General features: G+C 45.6%; 2 protein-coding genes across 3 annotated transcripts in view; one reads left to right on the plus strand and one right to left on the minus strand.

Moving 5' to 3' along the window:
- LOC129022341 (tubulin alpha-3 chain) overlaps positions 1–2,134 on the minus strand; it is a 6,939-nt gene extending 4,805 nt beyond the window's left edge. The window contains exon 1 of the mRNA XM_054468454.2: positions 1,938–2,134. Within this exon, the coding sequence (XP_054324429.1) occupies positions 1,938–1,940 (3 nt within the window). The 5' untranslated portion in view covers positions 1,941–2,134. The remainder of the gene's footprint in view (positions 1–1,937) is intronic.
- LOC129022343 (uncharacterized) lies at positions 1,314–8,416 on the plus strand. Of its 2 annotated transcripts, none has more exons than XM_054468459.2 (3): positions 1,314–1,356; positions 5,956–6,067; positions 7,797–8,264. In XM_054468459.2, the coding sequence occupies exons 2-3, from the start codon at positions 6,038–6,040 to the stop codon at positions 8,001–8,003; spliced, it is 237 nt and encodes a 78-aa protein (XP_054324434.1). In that variant the 5' UTR covers positions 1,314–1,356; positions 5,956–6,037; the 3' UTR covers positions 8,004–8,264. The 2 variants fall into 2 exon arrangements, 1 of the variants encoding a protein (XP_054324434.1); XR_008496376.2 differs by lacking the exon at positions 1,314–1,356 and adding an exon at positions 4,003–5,369 and having other exon boundaries at positions 7,797–8,416.
- The last annotated feature ends 9,535 nt before the right edge of the window (positions 8,417–17,951 follow it).

Consider the following 17,951-nt stretch of genomic DNA (forward strand, 5'->3'; position numbering starts at 1 on the left):
TTCATTTCAAGGCAACTTGAAACTATATGGCATGCAAAATATTCTAATTTAATATTTATATAGTGCTTCAGTATCTGGCGCTTTCACAATTGATATTTCCTAGGAGGGTTAGGTGACTGATCCCTTTATCCCTGTGAAAACTAACTTGCTGTAAATCATACTAGCTACTAAGTTCTAGAGGTAGCCCTAGAACCTGTTTGCCACTACACAAAAATTAGGTTATTTTAAAACTTGGAAGCCATGTAATGTCAATAATCAACCCCACACTATAGCCAGTCACAGTAATTCTCTGAAGAATATATAGCAGTTTTTGATTATGTCCTGATAAAAGGATAAGGTAGTTGGGTTGGGTAAGGAAATACAGAGTAGGTCCCAGGTCACCATGGTCCAAGCCCAGGTGCTCAGTGTGTGTCCTCTCTCTGCCCCCTAGATCTACCCACTCCATCATTCACCACCTGCTCTGTGCTCTCGGAGGCTGACCCTTGAGAACAGCATCAGAGGCCTTCCTCGCCCTCTGGCTTCTTGCTGGTTTGGTCAATGGCAGGCAGCAGTGGGATACTGGGGGGCTGGAGGAAAGCAGTGCCAGGGTACTCCCTCCTTGGCACCCTCCTGCTCAACTGCTGTGGGTGACCTGAATCCCTCTCAAGGCCACACTTTTGGCAGGCTGCCCTCTTCATAAAACTACCCTCTCAATTTCTTGTAACCACTCCCTCTCTCTACCCCTTGAAGCCTACGGGTGTAATGGCTCCCAGACATCATCAGTGCTGGGACACTGCACTGTCCTTTGGTGGTTTCTTTAAACCCTGCCAAGCCAGGTGTGGTGGCTCATTCCTGTAATCCCGGCACTTTGGAAGGCTGAGGCGGGAGGATCGCTTGGGACAAGTTTGAGACCAGCCTGGGTAACATAGTGAGTCCCTGTCCCTATGAAAAATTTACAAATTAGCCAGGTGTGGTGGCACACACCTGTAGTACCAGCTACTCGGAAGGCTGAGGCGGGAGGGCTGCTGGAAGCCAGGGGTTCAAGGCTGCAGGGAGCCGTGATCCTCCAACTGTGCTCCAGCCTGGGCAACAGAGCATTTGTTGAGTGCTGTTAAAAAAACAAAAACAAAAACAAAACAACAACAAAAAAAAGGATAACTGACAAACCACAGCTATTCAGACTTGGGACTTGGGAATCTGCTGTGTTAATAGGCTGCTTTTTTTGTTTGTTTTTTTGAGGCAGGGTCTCTGTGGCCCAGGCTGGAGTGCAGTGGCGCCATCACGACTCACTGCAGCCTCAAAGTTCCAGGCTCGGCTGATCCTCCCACCTCAGCCTCCCAAGTAGCTGGAACCACAGACCCGCATCACCATGCCCGGGTAATTTTTGTATTTTTTTTATGAGACTGGGTTTCGCCATGTTGGTGGGGCTGATCTTGAACTCCAGACATCAGGTGATCCGCCCGCCTCCACCTCCCCAAGGGCTGGGGCGGTGAGCCGCCGCGCCTGGCCTGACAGTTGCCTTTAGGTAGACAAGGCAATGTTGCAGCAGCGTCTGAGCCTTAATTCCTCATCCGACCAATGTCCACAGCCCCAGCCGCGTCAGCGAAGGCTCCTGGGGCTCCTCAGTTGTTTCCAGCAGCACAAAGACATGTGAAGCGGGAGCAGCGCCCTCCCGTCTTCAGGAAGCGACGCCACTATTTGCTCTCTTGGGGACGGGACACCGTCAATGGTCCCCGTCCACTAAAGGCCGGCAGCTTCATCTAAAACAAAAGCCGCCGTCCCTGCCCTGGAACCCGCAGATCCAGGAGACGATCCCCTGTCCTCCTGTCCCGCACTAGACCCTGCGTCCTTCTCTGACCTCCTCTCAGCGCCCAGGCCCGCAACAACGTCCCTCTGTCCACCCGAGGCCAACTTCGTCTGCCTGGGTATCTGCGGGGCGGGAGTGACCCGGGCCTTACCATGGCGAACTCCGCTGCTTCAGCCCAACGCTACTTCCAGACCTCAACCGGCTACCACAGCTGCTGAGCGCCCAACTGCAACCTCCTGCCCGCGCGCTGCACGGGATTGGCCCGCTGGTGGCAGGCCGCCATTGGCTTGGAGTTCCTGGGAGGTGGGCCGAGGGACGGGTCCCAGTTCTGATTGGCCGTTGCCCAACACGTGTAGTGGGGATGCTCTCTGATTGGATGCAGGATTGGCGGGAAGGCGTGGGGCCATTAAAGGCTGCGCGAGTGCTGAGGCATTTGCGGGGTGTCTTCTGACCAGGGTTGGAACAGCTACTGCGCTGCCTCTGTGGGTCGCGGAACATTGCCTTGCTCCCAGTGTGCCACTGCCCCCTCCCTGATTGCCCCAGGCCTGCTCCTCTCCCTGCCTAATTCCGATCTTTGCAAACAAGGCCGCCTCTGAGAGGCCTTCCCGCCATCTACCCAAGTCACAGCAGCACAGCAATTATCCCCCTCTTCCCTGTTGCTACCCAGCACCCGGGAAGTGGCAGGATTCAATCACTTTTGTGACCCAAAAGGAGAAAACGGGCCGGGCGTGATGGCTAATGCCTGAAATCCCAGCACTTTGGGAGGCCGAGGCGGGCGGATCACCTGAGGTCAACAGTTCCCGAGACCAGCCTGGCCAATATGGTGAAAACCCATCTCTACTAAAAATACAAAAATTACCTGGGCTGGTGGTAGGCACTGTAATCCCAGCTACACGGGAGGCTGAGGTAGGAGAATGGCTTGAACCTGGGAGGCAGTTGTTGCAGTGAGCCGAGATTGGGCCACAGCACACTCCAGCCTGGGCAACAGAGCCAGACTCCGTCTCAAAAAAAAAAAAAAAAAAAGGAAGAAAGGAGGCAAAATTAACGTAAGTGGAGAGGTTGGGCCAGGCACAGCAACTCACGCCTGTAATTCCAGTGCTTTGGGATGCCACGGCAGGAGGATTGCTTCAGGTCAGGAGTTCGAGACCAGCCTGGGCAACGTGGTGAGTCCCACCTTGCCCGTTTCTACAAAAAATAAAATTAGCAAGGCATGGTGGCACGCGCCTGTAATCTCAGCTACTCAGGAGGCTGAGGCAGGAGAATCCCTTGAACCCGGGAGGCAGAGGTTGCAGTGAGCTGAGATCATGCCACTGCACTCAAGCCTGGGCGACAGCGAAACTCCATCTTGAAAAAAAAAATAGAGTTTATTTGGGCCAAGTTTGAGAAGTGCAACCCTGGAGATGCAAGTTGTCTTAATATATTAGCAGCAGTTATAAGTGGGTTTTTAAAGGAAAAGAAGAGGCAGTTCCTAAGTTGTTTACCAAGAATTTTGAAATTAGAGAGGAAATCTTGCTGTGTTGTCCAGGCTAGTCTTGAACTCCTGACCTGAAGGGATCCTCCTACCTCGGCTGGCCTAGCCTGAGGGATTTATATTAAAATAACGTAAGGTATTTATTGGGCCAGGCGTGGTGGCTCACACCTGTAATCCCAGCACTTTGGGAGGCCAAGGTGGGAGGATCACTTGAGGTCAGGAGTTCGAGACCAGCCTGGCCAACATGATGAAACTCTGTCTCTACTAAAAATACAAAAATTAGCTAGGCATGGTGGTGAGCACCTGTAGTCCCAGCTACTTGGGAGGCTGAGGTAGGATAATCACTTGAACCCGGGAGGCGGAGTTTGCAGTGAGCCAAGATCATGCCATTGCACTCCAGCCTGGGGAACAGGGTGAAACTCCATCTCAAAAAAAAAAAAAAAAAAAAAAAAGAAGAAGACCGGGCGCGGTGGCTCACATCTATAATCCCAGCACTTTGGGAGGCCAAGACAGGCGGATCACGAGGTCAGGAGATCGAGACCATCCTGGCTAACACGGTGAAACCCCGTCTCTACTAAAAATACAAAAAATTAGCCGGGCGTGGTGGTGGGCGTCTGTAGTCCCAGCTACTCTGGATGCTGAGGCAGGAGGATGGCGTGAACCCGGGAGGTGGAGCTTGCAGTGAGCCGAGATAGCACCACTGCACTCCAGCCTGGGCAACACAGTGAGACTCTGCCTCAAAAAAAAAAAAAAAAAAAAAAGCTATTTATTGTCTCTACATTGTCTACATTGTCTTTCATATCACAAATTCCAGGAACAGGAAGATAATGGGTTGAGCTAGTCAGGAACAAAATGCCTTTAAACAGTCACCCCAGGGCATGAGTACAAGGCGTGTGACTGAAGTCCATATTCCTGTCTCTCTGGGCCTGATAAATTCTGCACATCTCACATAACTCAAAGTGCTGTGAACACTTTTTCTTTTCTTATTTCTTTAGTGAGAGGGAGTGGGTTTATGGCCAACAGGAAATGGGAAGGCACACCCCTGTCCCGGGAAGAGCAGAGTGGGGACCCAATACCCATTTTGGAGGAGTTTGGAACAGTCACCTGATTCTTCCTTTTTATTTATTTATTTTTTTGACACTGGTTCTCACTATGCTAACCAGGCTGGACTCAAATTCCTAGGCTCAAGTGATCCCCAAGCCTCAGCCTTCCTTGTAGGCTGGGACTACAGGTGTGTGATTCTTCCCAGTTTGATTCTTCCATCCGTAAAGATCATCTTAGTGTGTATTCAGTTCTGGGAAAAGCTCTGGAGGAGACGTGCTGGCTTATCCCCAGCTCATCACCAGGATGCAGCATCCCATCATGGCATCTCCCTGGAGGGTGGCCAAGCAGGCCCTTAACTTTCCCTCCTGAGAGGAGAGCAGAGAAGAGAGAGGGAGCTCCCCCGGTGGGATGGGACTCACGAGGTCCAGGAGTTGAGACTTTTCTGTGGCCTTTGGGGACCTCTGAACAGTGCAATCAGGTCTTCCCTTAGAAAGATGCTTTGGCAACAGGCGGAGGGGCAGGGACGGAGTTCTGCGGACAGCCAGGAAAATCAGAGGAGGCCACTGGCCCCCTGCCTCTTCTCCCCAGGAGGGTGAATCCTTCTGTATTAGCCCTAGGCACCCTAAAAAAATACCACTGCCTGAGTGGCTTAAACAACAGGGTTTTATTTTCTCACAGTTCTAGAGACTAAAAGCCCCAGGGGCCTCTCTTCCTGGTTTGCACACAGCCATCTTCTCACCATGTCCTCCCATGGGGAGGGAGCACCCAAGCTCTCTGGTCTCTTATAAGGACACGAATCCTGTTGGATCAGGGCCCACCTTTATGACCTCACTTAACCTTCATCATCTCCTTATAGGCCCTGTCCCCAAATACAGTCACATTGGTGATTAGAGCTTCAGCGTCTAATATTGGCGGAGGGGGACACCATTCAGTCCATAGCTCCCCCTTCCTCAGGGCTCCAACCACGTCATGCACAGAACTCAGCTGCAGCCCACATCACACGGTGCTCTTCAGTCCAGCCATGCATCCTTCAGCAGCTGGGATACGTTCTCGACAATGCATCATCAGGTAATTTCGTTGATGTGAGAACATCACAGAGTGTTCTTAGACCAACCAAGGTGGTGCAGCCTACTGCACACCTAAGCCACATGGTATAGCATATTGCCCCTTGGCTGCAGACCTGTACAGCAAGGATTTGTGTATCTAAACACAGAAAAGCTACAGGAAAAATATGGTATTATAACTTTATGGGACTGCTGTTATATATATGCTGTCTGTTGTTGACCGAAACATCATTATATGCTACATGACTGCAATATTTATTTTTCTGATTATAAAGGTAACACATATTCCCAGTAGAGAGTGTAGAAAATTAGCAACAAACTATTTATTCTACTGTAAATGACAAAAGAAAAATTGAGCCTTGGACATGCCCATTTTTACTGTAAGTTATGATTCCATAACTGACTTGTAGTGAACAGTGTTTCTGGCCCCTAGGTATTGCTGCCTTGTGTATTTTATTTAGTATACAGCACTAAAAAAAGAGTCCTGTGAATTATTAAATCATTTCAATAAGTCAGCTAACAACGTTTACATATAGTTGCTACACAGAAAGGAACACAAATTATTTCCTCTTTTGCTCACATTCAAACAGGCTTGAGTGACAACTTGAGGACAAGGCGGCGCCTCGACAAGATTTCACACAGCAGCTACGGGGGCCAGAGAAGCAGCACCGCATGGTGTGGCAGAAGGAGGACCTGCACAAGGTAGGCAGTTCGGTTCTGGGTGAGAAAGGCTTAAGAGGCTTTGCAGAGTTTTGTAAGGTTCAGTTCATACAGATGTTTAAAGACCTCCTTGGGACTCCCGCTCATGGACTGTCCCTGCTGCACGCAGGACACCAGGGCCAAGCCTGGTTCTAGGGCCCCTGCTGTGCCCAGTTTCTACACGGCCCATGTCAGCTAGCTGGGCTTGGCTCCCTGCCATGGGTGCCTTTCAGCGTGCTGCCTGCAGCAGGCACCCACTTCACAGTCATCATCTGCCATCTCCAGTTCAACCCCGCAGAGTAAGCAACAACTCCCCCAGCCCCGCCCATTCTGAATGAGGAACGATGTCCAGAGGGCACTGTGTTATCTGCAGTGACACGCTGCACCTGACACCAGTGACCTCGCCCTTCTCTCTACACCATGTCCCCTGCTCTTAGAAGGGGCATCTTAGTAATGACAGGGAACTGCAAAAGAGGACATATGTTAAAATGTGGCTGATTCCCCCATAACTCCTTTATAAATTTGGTTTTTAGTAAGATATGTGAACTTTATATTCAAATGCCATTAAGTATAGTAATAACACAATTAGGTTCTTTTTTCTTTTCTTTTTTTCTTTTTTTTTTTTTTTTGAGACAGAGTCTGTCTCTGTCACCAGGCTGCAGTCATGTGATCTCAGCTCACTGTATAGGCTCTGTTTTCTAAAATACATTCATTTATACACTGAAGTCCTTGGACCTGTAGTTCATGATCTGTCCTCTAAAATGGGGCAGATTTTAAACCCAAATTGCTTCTTAAGATCATCTGTGGTATCATCCCCTGCATGGCTTGTCCAGGAGTGCAGTGTGGGCTGGGCGGTGTCTCACTGCTTGACAGTCACAGTGACTCTGAGCTGGACCCAGAGAGGCCTGGGGAGGCCTTTCCTCCCCATGTGGAAGCCGCCCTGCCAGCTTGCTCCAGGTCTCGTCACTTCCAGTCTTAGTCCAGCAAGTGTGACAGTGACTAAACAGCCACTGTTGTTTAGTTGTTGTTGGCCAGATCAGCTGCAGGGAGGTCAGGGTCATCAGTGCAGCCAGTGGTAAGGTTGGGTTGTCAGTGCAGCTGAACTTGTGGTAAGTCCTACTTGTGGCCCTCCACCCAGTGAGTCTTTGATTTAAATCTCTTTCTTCTTAATTTTCTTTTCTTTCTTTTTTAGTTTTTTAAGAGATGAGGTCTCACTATTTTGCCCAGGCGCTGGTCTTGAACTGCTGGGCTCAAGTGATCCTCCCACCTCAGCCTCCCAAAGTGCTGGGATGACAGGCATGAGTGCCTGGCCTGATTTAAATCTTCAGCACTTTGCCTATGTATTTTTTTCTGCTTCTGCTTGTGTTTAAGTAACTAGATTGAGCGTCCAAATGCTTTATTCACCTTTGCAATTGTGTAGAAGACCTCAGGCAGAGGTTGGCGTTACAGAGCCAGCTGTCCTGCTGTAAGCTACTCCATGCAGTTGCAGGGTCTTTCTTGGTGTGGGGTTGTTGCTCAGCACCTGAGCCCAGGTGGTCTTCCCACTGAATGTTTGGCTGGGGTGAGGTGAGCACAGGGCTTTTTCCAAGCAGGGGATTTCTCCCATCTGTGGCTTTAATCTGTAACCAGCATTGGCTGTCACTTTTAACTCTTTAATATAGTGTAAGACTAAATGTCCAGCCTTCCAGACCTTTGTTAAGCAAACATAAAACATCTATAATTTTTTTTTCAGCAATTGGTTGAAGCGTCAGAGACATTGAAATCCCAAGCCAAAGAACTGAGAGATGCCCATCAGCAGCAAAAGCTGGCCCTGCAGGAGTTCTTGGAGCTCAGTGAGCTCATGGCAGAGCTCTACTCCCAGAAGCAGAAGGTGTGGGACAAGGAGGAGGAGATGGAAGTAGCCATGCAGAAAGTTGACACGATGTGGCAGGAGATCTGAAGATCCAAGAAGCCCAGAAAGAGGATGCTGTTTAGCCAGGCGTGGTGGCTCACGCCTATAATCCCAGCACTTTTGGAGGTCGAGGCAGGTGAATGGCCTGAGGTCAGGAGTTTGAGACCAGCCTGGCCAACATGGTGAAACTCCATCTCTATTAAAAATGCAAAAATTAACCAGGCGTGGTGGTGGGCGCCTGTAATCCTAGCTACTAGGGAGGCTGAGGCAGGAGAATTGCTTGAACCTGGGAGGCAGAGGTTGCACTGAGCCAAGATCATGCCACTGCACTCCAGCCTGGGCAACAAGAGCAAAACTCTGTCTCCAAAAAAAAAAAAAAAATGGAGGAAGCTGTTTAGATATTTCAGCGATGGTATCGATTGGACTTTTGTATGACCTTAATAAAACATCTTTGAAAACTTGGGCTGCATTATGTATATTACTTTAAAATCATCTTAAGTTTTATGTGAACCCAAGTAAGTTGATCTGCCAAGCATTTATTTTATGCTCATCCCTCAATATCTATTTGTGAAATTATTAAAAGAGGTTCCTATTCCTAAGTTTTTAAAATTCCCTTTTAAGTAAGTAGAGGGTATTTATGCTGAGCTGTGATATGGCCCAGCTTAATTGAATAAGAGCACCTGCAGTCCATAAAGGGCCAATGGCAGTAGAAAGGCAAATCATAGTCTAGGACGCTTCAAGCCACTTGCTTTAGACCAGTGCTTCTGAAGCGTCTTGGCCTAAGCACTCCTTTACACTCTTACAAATTATTGGGGATCCCAAAGAGCTTCTACTTATGAGATTACAACTCTCAATATGCCCCATGGCAGAAATCAAAACTGAGAATTCTTTCAATACAACAAAAACCCATTACATGTTAACGTAACATTTGTAATGAAAAGTAACTATTTCTTTAAAAATCTAGTGAGAAGAATGGCATTTTTACATTTTTTTTTTTTCATTTAAAGATGGAGTCTTGCTCTGTCACCCAGGCTGGAGTGCAGTGGTGCAATCTCTGCTCACTGCAGCCTCTACCTCCCCAGTTCAAGTGATTCTCGTGCCTCAGCCTCTTGAGCAGCTGGGATTACAGACATGCACCACCATACGCGGCTAATTTTTGTATTTTTAGTAGAGACGGGGTTTCACCATGTTGGCCAGGCTGGTCTCAAACTCCCGACCTCAGGTGATCTGCCCTCCTCAGCCTCCCAAAGTGCTGGGATTACAGGCGTGAGCCACTGCATCCAGCCGCATTTTTACATTTTTTAATGTGTCTTTAATATCTGGCTTAATAGAACGTGCTCGGGTTCTCATGTCTGTTTCTGCACTCAATCTGTTTTGATACACTGTTCCAGATGAAGTACATGAAGAACTCCTGGTTCCCACAGATAGCTAATTAATTATTAAAAGAGGTTCCTGTGGTACTAAGTTTTAAAAGTTCCCTTTTCAGTAAGTAGAGGGTGTTTATTCTCTGACAATGTCTCAGGATCCCAATGTTCGCAGCCCACAATTTAAGAACAGCTGCCCTAGGTATTCTGAATGTTCTGCTGTTGATGAGTGACATGTTTTAAGCAATGCTTACTTTAAAATTTGATTAAAGGCCAGGGGCAGTGGCTCACACCTCTAATCCTGGCTCTTTGGGAGGCTGAGGTGGGCCGATCCATTGAGCTCAGGAGTTCAAGACCAGTCTGGGCAACATAGTGAAACCCCATCTCTACCAAAAATACAAAAAATTAGCTGGGTGTGGTGGCATGCACATCTAGTATGAAGTACTCAGGAGGCTTAGTGGGAGGATCACTTGAGCCTGGGAGGTGGAGGTTGCAGTGAGCCAAGATTGTGCCACTGTACTCCAGCCTGGGCGACAGAGTGAGAATCTGTCTCAAAAAATTCTATTAAAATTTACTTAATGAATCCCACAAATGAGAAGGTCTGAAAGCACATATATGCTCAAGTTCAGGGCTCTTTTCTGTTTAGCCACAAGATATCTGTTTGTTTTCTTCTTAGTTTATTTTGCAACCTAAATATATTTGTAGTTGCAGCCAGTTACAACTCAAGTTAATGAAACCCCTAACTAAGGATTACCATTCCACATCGGATGCAGTGATACGTTGCCTGGGATTTGCTCTCAAATGGTTTGTACGTAGGCAGAGATGAAGCAAGTTCAGCTCAAGGTGCTCACTGTCAGCCGACTACGGTGGCTTGCCTGTAATCCCAGCACTTTGGGAGGCTGAGGTGGGCAGATCACCTGAGATGGAGTTTGAGATTAGCCTGGCCAACACAGTGAAACCCCATCTCTACTAAAAAAAATACAAAAACTAGCCGGGCAAGGTGGTGTGTGCCTGTAATCCCAGCTAAACTGGAGGCTGAGGCATAAGAATCACTTGAACCCAGGAGGTGGAGGTTGCAGTGAGCTGAGATCACACCACTGCATTCCAGCCTGGGCGACAGAGCAAGACTCTTGTCTAAAAAAAAAAAAAAAAGGTCCTCTCCTGTCAAAGCTGGGTGCCAGGCACAGGAGGTTCATTACTCTCTCTTCTTCTGTTCTTCTGTGTGTGTCTGAAATCGTCCATTTAAAAAATGAATCAGTGTTCTACAGAAATCAGCAGTACTTGTTTTCACAAATCAGTACCCTTTCTTGAAATCTCATCTCAAAATATCAACTTAAATTCGAATTTAAACTTGTTTTATTACTAACCAACCACTTCAGCTGAGCCCAGCAGTGTATTTCTGAAACTTTAATTTGTGATAAGATTTGATAAAGGGTGAAAAAATACAAAGGTCCTTTAAGGTCTTGTTCTCTTACAAGTCATTTGGGGAAGATCTAACTGGTAAGGCCGTGCTTACTTTGTGTTAATGACAAGTGCATCTTCGTTTTGTAGCTGGAAGCTCAGCTCAAGGACACTGTTGCTGAGGCCTCAAAGGAGTGCAGACTTCATGAGCACATTGCGGACTTCAAGCAAACAGAAAGTGAGCCTGAAGCCCTCAAGGTGGTGCTGGGTTAGAGTCTACTCTTACCCCTGAGACAGAAAGCTCATCCTTGCTGATCCCAGCACACGGACATTGCCTTGTGTAATGTGCTGGTCCCGGCTGAGCATTACCCAAGGCAGTTCCAGACAAGACAGGGATGTGGAGAGGTGGGGAGGGACCCTGCCTTCGTGATTGTTTTCATTTTGATAGCCAAGTGCATTAGTCCATTCTCGCACTGCTATAAAGAACTACCTGAGGCCGGGTGCGGTGGCCGACGCCTGTAATCTCAGCAGTTCGGGAGACTGAGGCGGGTGGATCACCTGAGGTCAGGAGTTTGAGACCAGCCGGGCCAACATGGTGAAACCCCGTCTCTATTAAAAATACAAAAATTAACCAGGCGTGGTGGTGGGCGCCTGTAATCCCAGCTACTCGGGAGGCTGAAGCAGAATTGCTTGAACCTGGGAGATGGAGGTTGCAGTGAGCCGAGATTGTGCTACTGCACTCCAGCCTGGGCAACAGAGCGAGACTCCGTCTCAAACAAAACAAAAAAGAATTAATTACCTGAAATCACCAGGTCTATCAGTTTTAGATTTAGATTTGAATTGAAATGTCACTTAAATGAGATACAATTTAAAAATCCATATCATGAACTTAGTTTGGAAAAATCTCATGACAATGAAACTTTCAAAATCTTCAAAATAACTTCCAGTGTTAATAATGCCAGCATACCACAGGATGCCACATGAGCAAGTTATGTAGTGAAATTGTCTCATCTCAGCTTTGTTCCTTGTGGATAAACTCAAATGCCAGAGGGTGTGTGGTCAGGGCTGTGAATTACAGGTGAGGCCAAGTGACCTCCCACTGCTGGTGGTCACCGTGACTTGTCAGATTCCACCTGCCCATGCAGATGCCAAGGGCAGTGGTGCTTGGGTAGGCGGCCAGCTGGGAGTGGAGTGGGGGTCTGTGTAGACACAGGACGGGTGATAGGATCCAGGAGTAAGAACCACGGGAACCTCTGGGCCAGACAGAGTGCATTTTTTTTTTTTTTTTTTTTTTTGAGACAGAGTCTCACTCTGTTGCCCAGGCTGGAGTGCAGAGGTGCTATCTTGGCTCACTCTACCTCCCAGGTTCAAGTGATTTTCCTTCCTCAGCTTCCCGAGTAGCTAGGCCCACAGGCACGTGCCACCATGCTCAGCTAATTTTTTGTATTTCTGATAGAGACGGGGTTTCACCGTGTTAGCCAGGATGATCTCCATCTCCTGACCTTGTGATCCTCCTGCCTCAGCCTCCAAAAGTGCTGGGATTACAGGCGTGAGCCACTGAGCCCGGCCCAGAGTGCACTTTTTAAGTAAAGAACTTGTAAGTAGAGTCTGAATCCTGTGGAATATGTCTTCACCCCACTATTTATTTCTTTGTTATTACAGACCAGCTCAGCTAGTGAGCAAGAAACTCAAGCACTGAAGCTGGAAGTGTCCGCATCAATTTCTGTGGCTGCAAGCACAGAACTGCAGGAAGTAAGACAGCGTTGTCCTACTGATGCTCTCACCTGGGGTCTGCCCTCGTGTCCAGGTGACACAGCTGCCCTTGGTGACCAGAAGCCACTCACCTGGTCCCTGCGTGCCAGCTTGCAGTGAGGACATCTGTCCAGGCACGAGAGCCCACCTTCCATTTTGAGAATTACTGTCAGTACCTCAGTTAGATAAGCTAGGCTTCTGCAATCATACTGAAGTTTAACGTCCATACAACAAATTGCACAAATCACAAGCATGTAACTTGATGAATTTTTACAAAGTGAATATGCCCCAAAAAACCAACACCCAGTTTTAGAAATAGAACATTAGCAGCCCCTCAGAAGCCCCTCAGAAGGCTGCCTTCTCCTTTCCTGACACTAGTGTTCCTTGACTTTATTCCACTTTCTAGCACTGTAGGTTAATTTTACTTGTTTTTAAACTTTATGTAAGTGGGATTGTAAATTATATGTTCTGTGCCTGTCTTCTTTTTCTGCACATTAGGAGTCATCCACATTATTGTATCTGGCAACACTTTGTTCATTCCCATAACCTATGGTATTTTACTAGATAAATATGCTACACTTTACTTATCCATTGTACTTCTGGTGAATATTTGTGGCATTTCAAAATTTGGGATATTACAAATAATAAAGGAATAAGCATTTTTACATGTCTTTCGGTGGACATATGAAGGCTTTTCGCACACTTTTTAAAAACTGTTTAATAAACACCCTGTTTTGCAAGAAGTTCACATGCCAGTTCATGTAGAGTTGCTTGAGTCTGTAACAACTGAATAGAGTTTAATTGTATGATGTCTTGTAATATGTTTCCCTGTTGGTCATTTAGTCATGTGGCAGAAACCACTAGTTGTTTGCTAAAATTCATTCTCCGTTTCCTCTATGGTAATGGACCCTCCACATTTTAAGCTAGGCAGATGGCTGCCCAGAATAAAGACTACCAATAAAGGTGCAATCGTGTTCCTAAGTTCTTAGTAACAGGATGTAGTAGAAATATGGCATGGCAAATTCCAAGATCTTTCCTAAAGGGACACACTTTGCTTTCCTATCTCCCTTCCTCATTGCTGCGTATAAACACATACTGCCATCTTCCACCTTGGGGTTGCGGCTCATACAGTGGCCACAAGACAGAAGGAACCTGGGCCCTGATAAAAATCAAATGTTGTATTTACCTTAAACTGCCTATCCAGGTTTTGACAAGAGCTACAATGGTTTTTCTACCACTCGTAACTGAAATAAATTATAACATACAAGTTAGTTTCCAATTTTTGATATTGTACACTATATAGCAGTGAACATTGTGCAATATAGCTTTTTTTTTTTTTTTTTTTTTTTTTTTTTTTTTTTTTTTTGTGGAGTTTCACTCTTGTTGTCCAGGCTGGAGTGCAATGGCACAATCTCGGCTCACCGCAACCTCTGCCTCCTGGGTTCAAGTGATTCTCCTGCCTCAGCCTCCCAAGTAGCTGGGATTGCAGGCATGCGCCACCACACCCAGCTAATTTTGTATTTTCGTACTTTTAGTAGAGATGGGATTTCTCCATGTTAGTCAGGCTGGTCTCAAACTCCTGACCTCAGGTGATCTGCCCACCTCAGCCTCCCAAAGTGCTGGGATTACAGGCATAAGCCACCATGCCCAGCATATCTTTTATCTTTTTATATGTCTATTATGTAGAAAAAAAATTCTACAGGTGGAATTGCTAGGTCAAAAACTAAGAATACTTTTGGCCAGGCATGGTGGCTCACGCCTGTAATCCCAGCACTTTGGGAGGCCGAGGCAGGCAGATCACCTTGAGGTCAGGAGTTTGAGACCAGCCTGGCCAACATGGTGAAAACCATATCTACTAAAAATACAAAAATTAGCCAGGCGTGAGGGTGATGCATGCCTATAATCCCAGCTACTGGGGAGGCTGAGGCAGGAGAATCTCTTGAACCCGGGAGGCAGAGGTTGTAGTGAGCCGAGATTGTGCCATTGCACTCCAGCCTGGACAACACGAGTGAAACTCCATTGCAAACAAACAAAAAAACTAACAACACTTTATAGTTACAGCCCAATGTTTGTTCCTCCAAAATTACATTACCACTGACATAAGTGACATTGCTGTCTTAAAGACACTGGGTGTCAAATTGTTAAACCTCTTATATGTAAAAGAGAAACCAACAAAACAAAACAAAAGAACCAATGATCAAACCCTAATTATCTTTTTCACATCTTTGTTGTGGGAAGAAAGTTGAGCAGCTTTTCATTTGAAGATCCTACTTTTCTGTCTTTTTTTGTGACTTGTCTGTTGGAATGCTTTGCCTACTATTCCACTGCAGAAGCTTTTTATAATGATTTTAATCAATATTTATAATATAGCTTTTCCCTTACTTTTGTTTCGATTAGCTTTACATTTTTTGATACATAGTAGAGCAAATCGTTTCACATTCTTATCGAATATAAGGTATTCATATACATTTTCCTTCCAAAAGAAATCTGAAGTCAAGCACTGACATTCCAAAAAAAAGCAACAATAATTTGACTAAAATTTCATTAAACATATTTAGTTTGGAGGAGGCTGAGATAATCAAGATATAAATAATCCTGGATATTCTCATCTAGTCAGATGATGACTCTCCATTAATTAACTCTTGTAGACCAAGTAACATTCTGTAGATTTATCTGCATAGGGAATATTCACTTTTTCTAAGCATATATCAAGATATTTTAGAGTTTTCAATGTGAATAGAAACTTTTTGCTTGTACAAATTCAATTTGATTCAGTTTGATTCATGAGAATTCTTTTGAGTTTCATTTTATCTTTTAGCTGTCCTCTTAACTCATTGTTTTTATTAATTTTTAATTTCATTTTCTGAAAATTATATCAGTGGCTGTGTATTTGATGTTTAATTCTAATATGTATATTTTATTTTTCTTGTCATATTGCACTGGGAATAAAACCAGAACAGTACTGAATACTCTCAGTGAAAGTAGTCATGCTTTTTCTCTTACCAACAGAAATTCCTTTAGTAATTCATCAAGATGTTTAATGTAGAATTCTTTAAAAAATCAAAACTACAATGAGATATCAAGTCACGTGAGTTAGAATGGCGATCATTAAAAAGTCAGAAAACAACAGATGCTGGAGAGGATGTGGACAAATAGGAACACTTTTACACTGTAGGTGAGGCTGTAAATTAGTTCAACCATTGTAGAAGACAGTGTGGCGATTCCTCAAGGATCTAGGACAAGAAATACCATTTGACCCAGCAATCCCATTACTGGGATTATAAGAATTTAAATTTCCAAAGGATTATAAATCATTCTACTATAAAGACACATACACATGTTTGTTTATTGCAGCACTGTTCACAGTAGCAAAGACTTGGAACCAACCCAAATGCCCATCAATGATAGACTGGATAAAGAAAATGTGGCACATATACACCATGGAATACTATGCAGCCATTAAAAATGATGAGTTCATGTCCTTTACAGGGACATGGATGAAGCTGGAAACCATCACTCAGCAAACTAACACAGGAACAGAAAACCAAATACCGCATGTTCTCACTCATAATTGGGAGTTGAACAGTGAGAACACATGGACACAGGGAGGGGAACATCACACACTGGGGCCTGTCAGGGGGTGGGGGGCTAGGGGAGGGATAGCAGTAGGAGAAATACCGAATGTAGATGATGGGTTGATGGATGCAGCAAACCACCATGGCACATGTGTACCTATATAACAAACCTGCACATTCTGCACATTTATCCCAGAACTTAAAGTATAATTTTTAAAAAATCAAATTAAGATATTATAAAGTTTTCAGATGTTTGTCTCACTTCAATACTTTTTTTTCTTTAGTTTAGCATGTAACCATCCAAAACTAAATCATCCCCCACCTCAGTTAGGCATCTTAGCGTAAGTCCAGTTACTCAGAAGTCTCAGCTTTGCTTCCTCTTCCCCTACAAACCACTTTTAGAAGGTAAGCAAGTCCTCTCCTGGTTTTCTTTTCTCCATTCCTACATCTTAGTTAAAGCTTTTACATCTTCACCATGCAGACCACAAAGACCACTAAAAATGAGATAGATAATAGACACAGGCTCCCATTTCTGGGTTCTGGGACCAAAGTTTAAATCAGAAGCTCAGCATAATGCTATTAATTGGTAGTGTGTTTAGGCCTTATTGAAAGAGCCTAACACAAGTCTTGAGACAGAAATTGAAAATAATCATACAGGAAAATACTGTAGAACTCAGTGGTCCAGAAAGCTCTATTACAGGCTGGGCACTGGTTTATGCCTGGCTCATGCCTGTAATCCCAGCACTTTGGGTGGCTGAGGCAGGTGGATCATCTGAGGTCGGGAGTTCGAGACCAGCCCACCAACATGGTGAAACCCCGTCTCTACTAAAAACCCCAAAATCAAGCCGGGCATGGTGGCATATGCCTGTAAACCCAGTCACCCGGGAGGCTGAGGCAGGAGAATCACTTGAACCCGGGAGACGGAGGTTGCAGTAAGCCAAGATAGCACCACTGTACTCAAGCCTAGTCAACAGAGGGAGACCCTGTCAACAAAGAAAGAAAGGAAGGAAGGAAGGAAGGAAGGAAGGAAGGAAGGAAGGAAGGAAGGAAAGGAAAGCTCTATTACAGAAAGCAATGTGAATTGGAATTGCTTTATGATCATAAAGGAAATATTTTGGCCACTCTGAGGGATGTTCCAGGCAATAGTTTCAGTCTTACTCTAGCTATATAACCCTTTCAGGTCAGCAAAAGGGTCAAAAAACCAGCCAGTGTTCAGAATGAACATGCATTTGAGATTTGTGAGAAGGAGAACTCACATCTAAAGTCTAGAAGAACAGGTCCTAGGTGTTCTGGCCGTAATTCATTTGTTACTGATAGCATATGATTGCAATGACATTCTATGTTGTAAGGGCAATGCTTGCTGCCAAGACACAAAACCTTGTATAAAGCTTTCTGGTTTTGGCCCCTCGTTTAACAAAGATATAATTCTGGTTACTTTCTTTCTTTTGTTTTGCTTTTTTCTTTTTATTCCTCCCAGAGCCTTGCCATTTCTTCCCCCGCCCCCGCTTTTTTTTTTTTTTTTTAAGATAGAGTGTCGCTCTGTCACGAGGCTGGAGTGCAGTAGTGTGATCTCGGCTCAGGGCAACCTCTGACTCCCTAGTTCAAGCGATTCTCCTGCCTCAGCCTCCCGAGTAGCTGGGATTACAGGCACACGCCACCATGCCCAGCTAATTTTTGTGTTTTTAGTAGAGACGGGGTTTCACCATGTTGGCCAGGATGGTCTCAATCTCCTGACCTTGGGATCTGTCCGTCTCGGCCTCGCAAAGTGCTGGGATTACAGGCGTGAGCCACTGTGCCCGGCGGCTATTTCTTCCTTTAATCTCCAGCTATTTCATCCCAAAATGGTCAAGACAACTGTTTTATTTTTATTATTTTTATTTTTATTTTTTTTTGAGACGGAGTCT

Source organism: Pongo pygmaeus, chromosome 22, assembly GCF_028885625.2.
Source record: "Pongo pygmaeus isolate AG05252 chromosome 22, NHGRI_mPonPyg2-v2.0_pri, whole genome shotgun sequence".
Lineage (NCBI taxonomy): Eukaryota > Metazoa > Chordata > Mammalia > Primates > Hominidae > Pongo > Pongo pygmaeus.

What these genes read in the sequence shown, in the direction of transcription:
- LOC129022343 (XM_054468459.2), top strand. Translation starts at nt 6,038, where the DNA reads ATGGTGTGGCAGAAGGAGGACCTGCACAAG. An exon ending in AGAAGGAGGACCTGCACAAG is followed by an intron (nt 6,068 to 7,796) that starts GTAGGCAGTTCG and finishes TTTTTTTTTCAG; the next exon opens with CAATTGGTTGAAGCGTCAGA.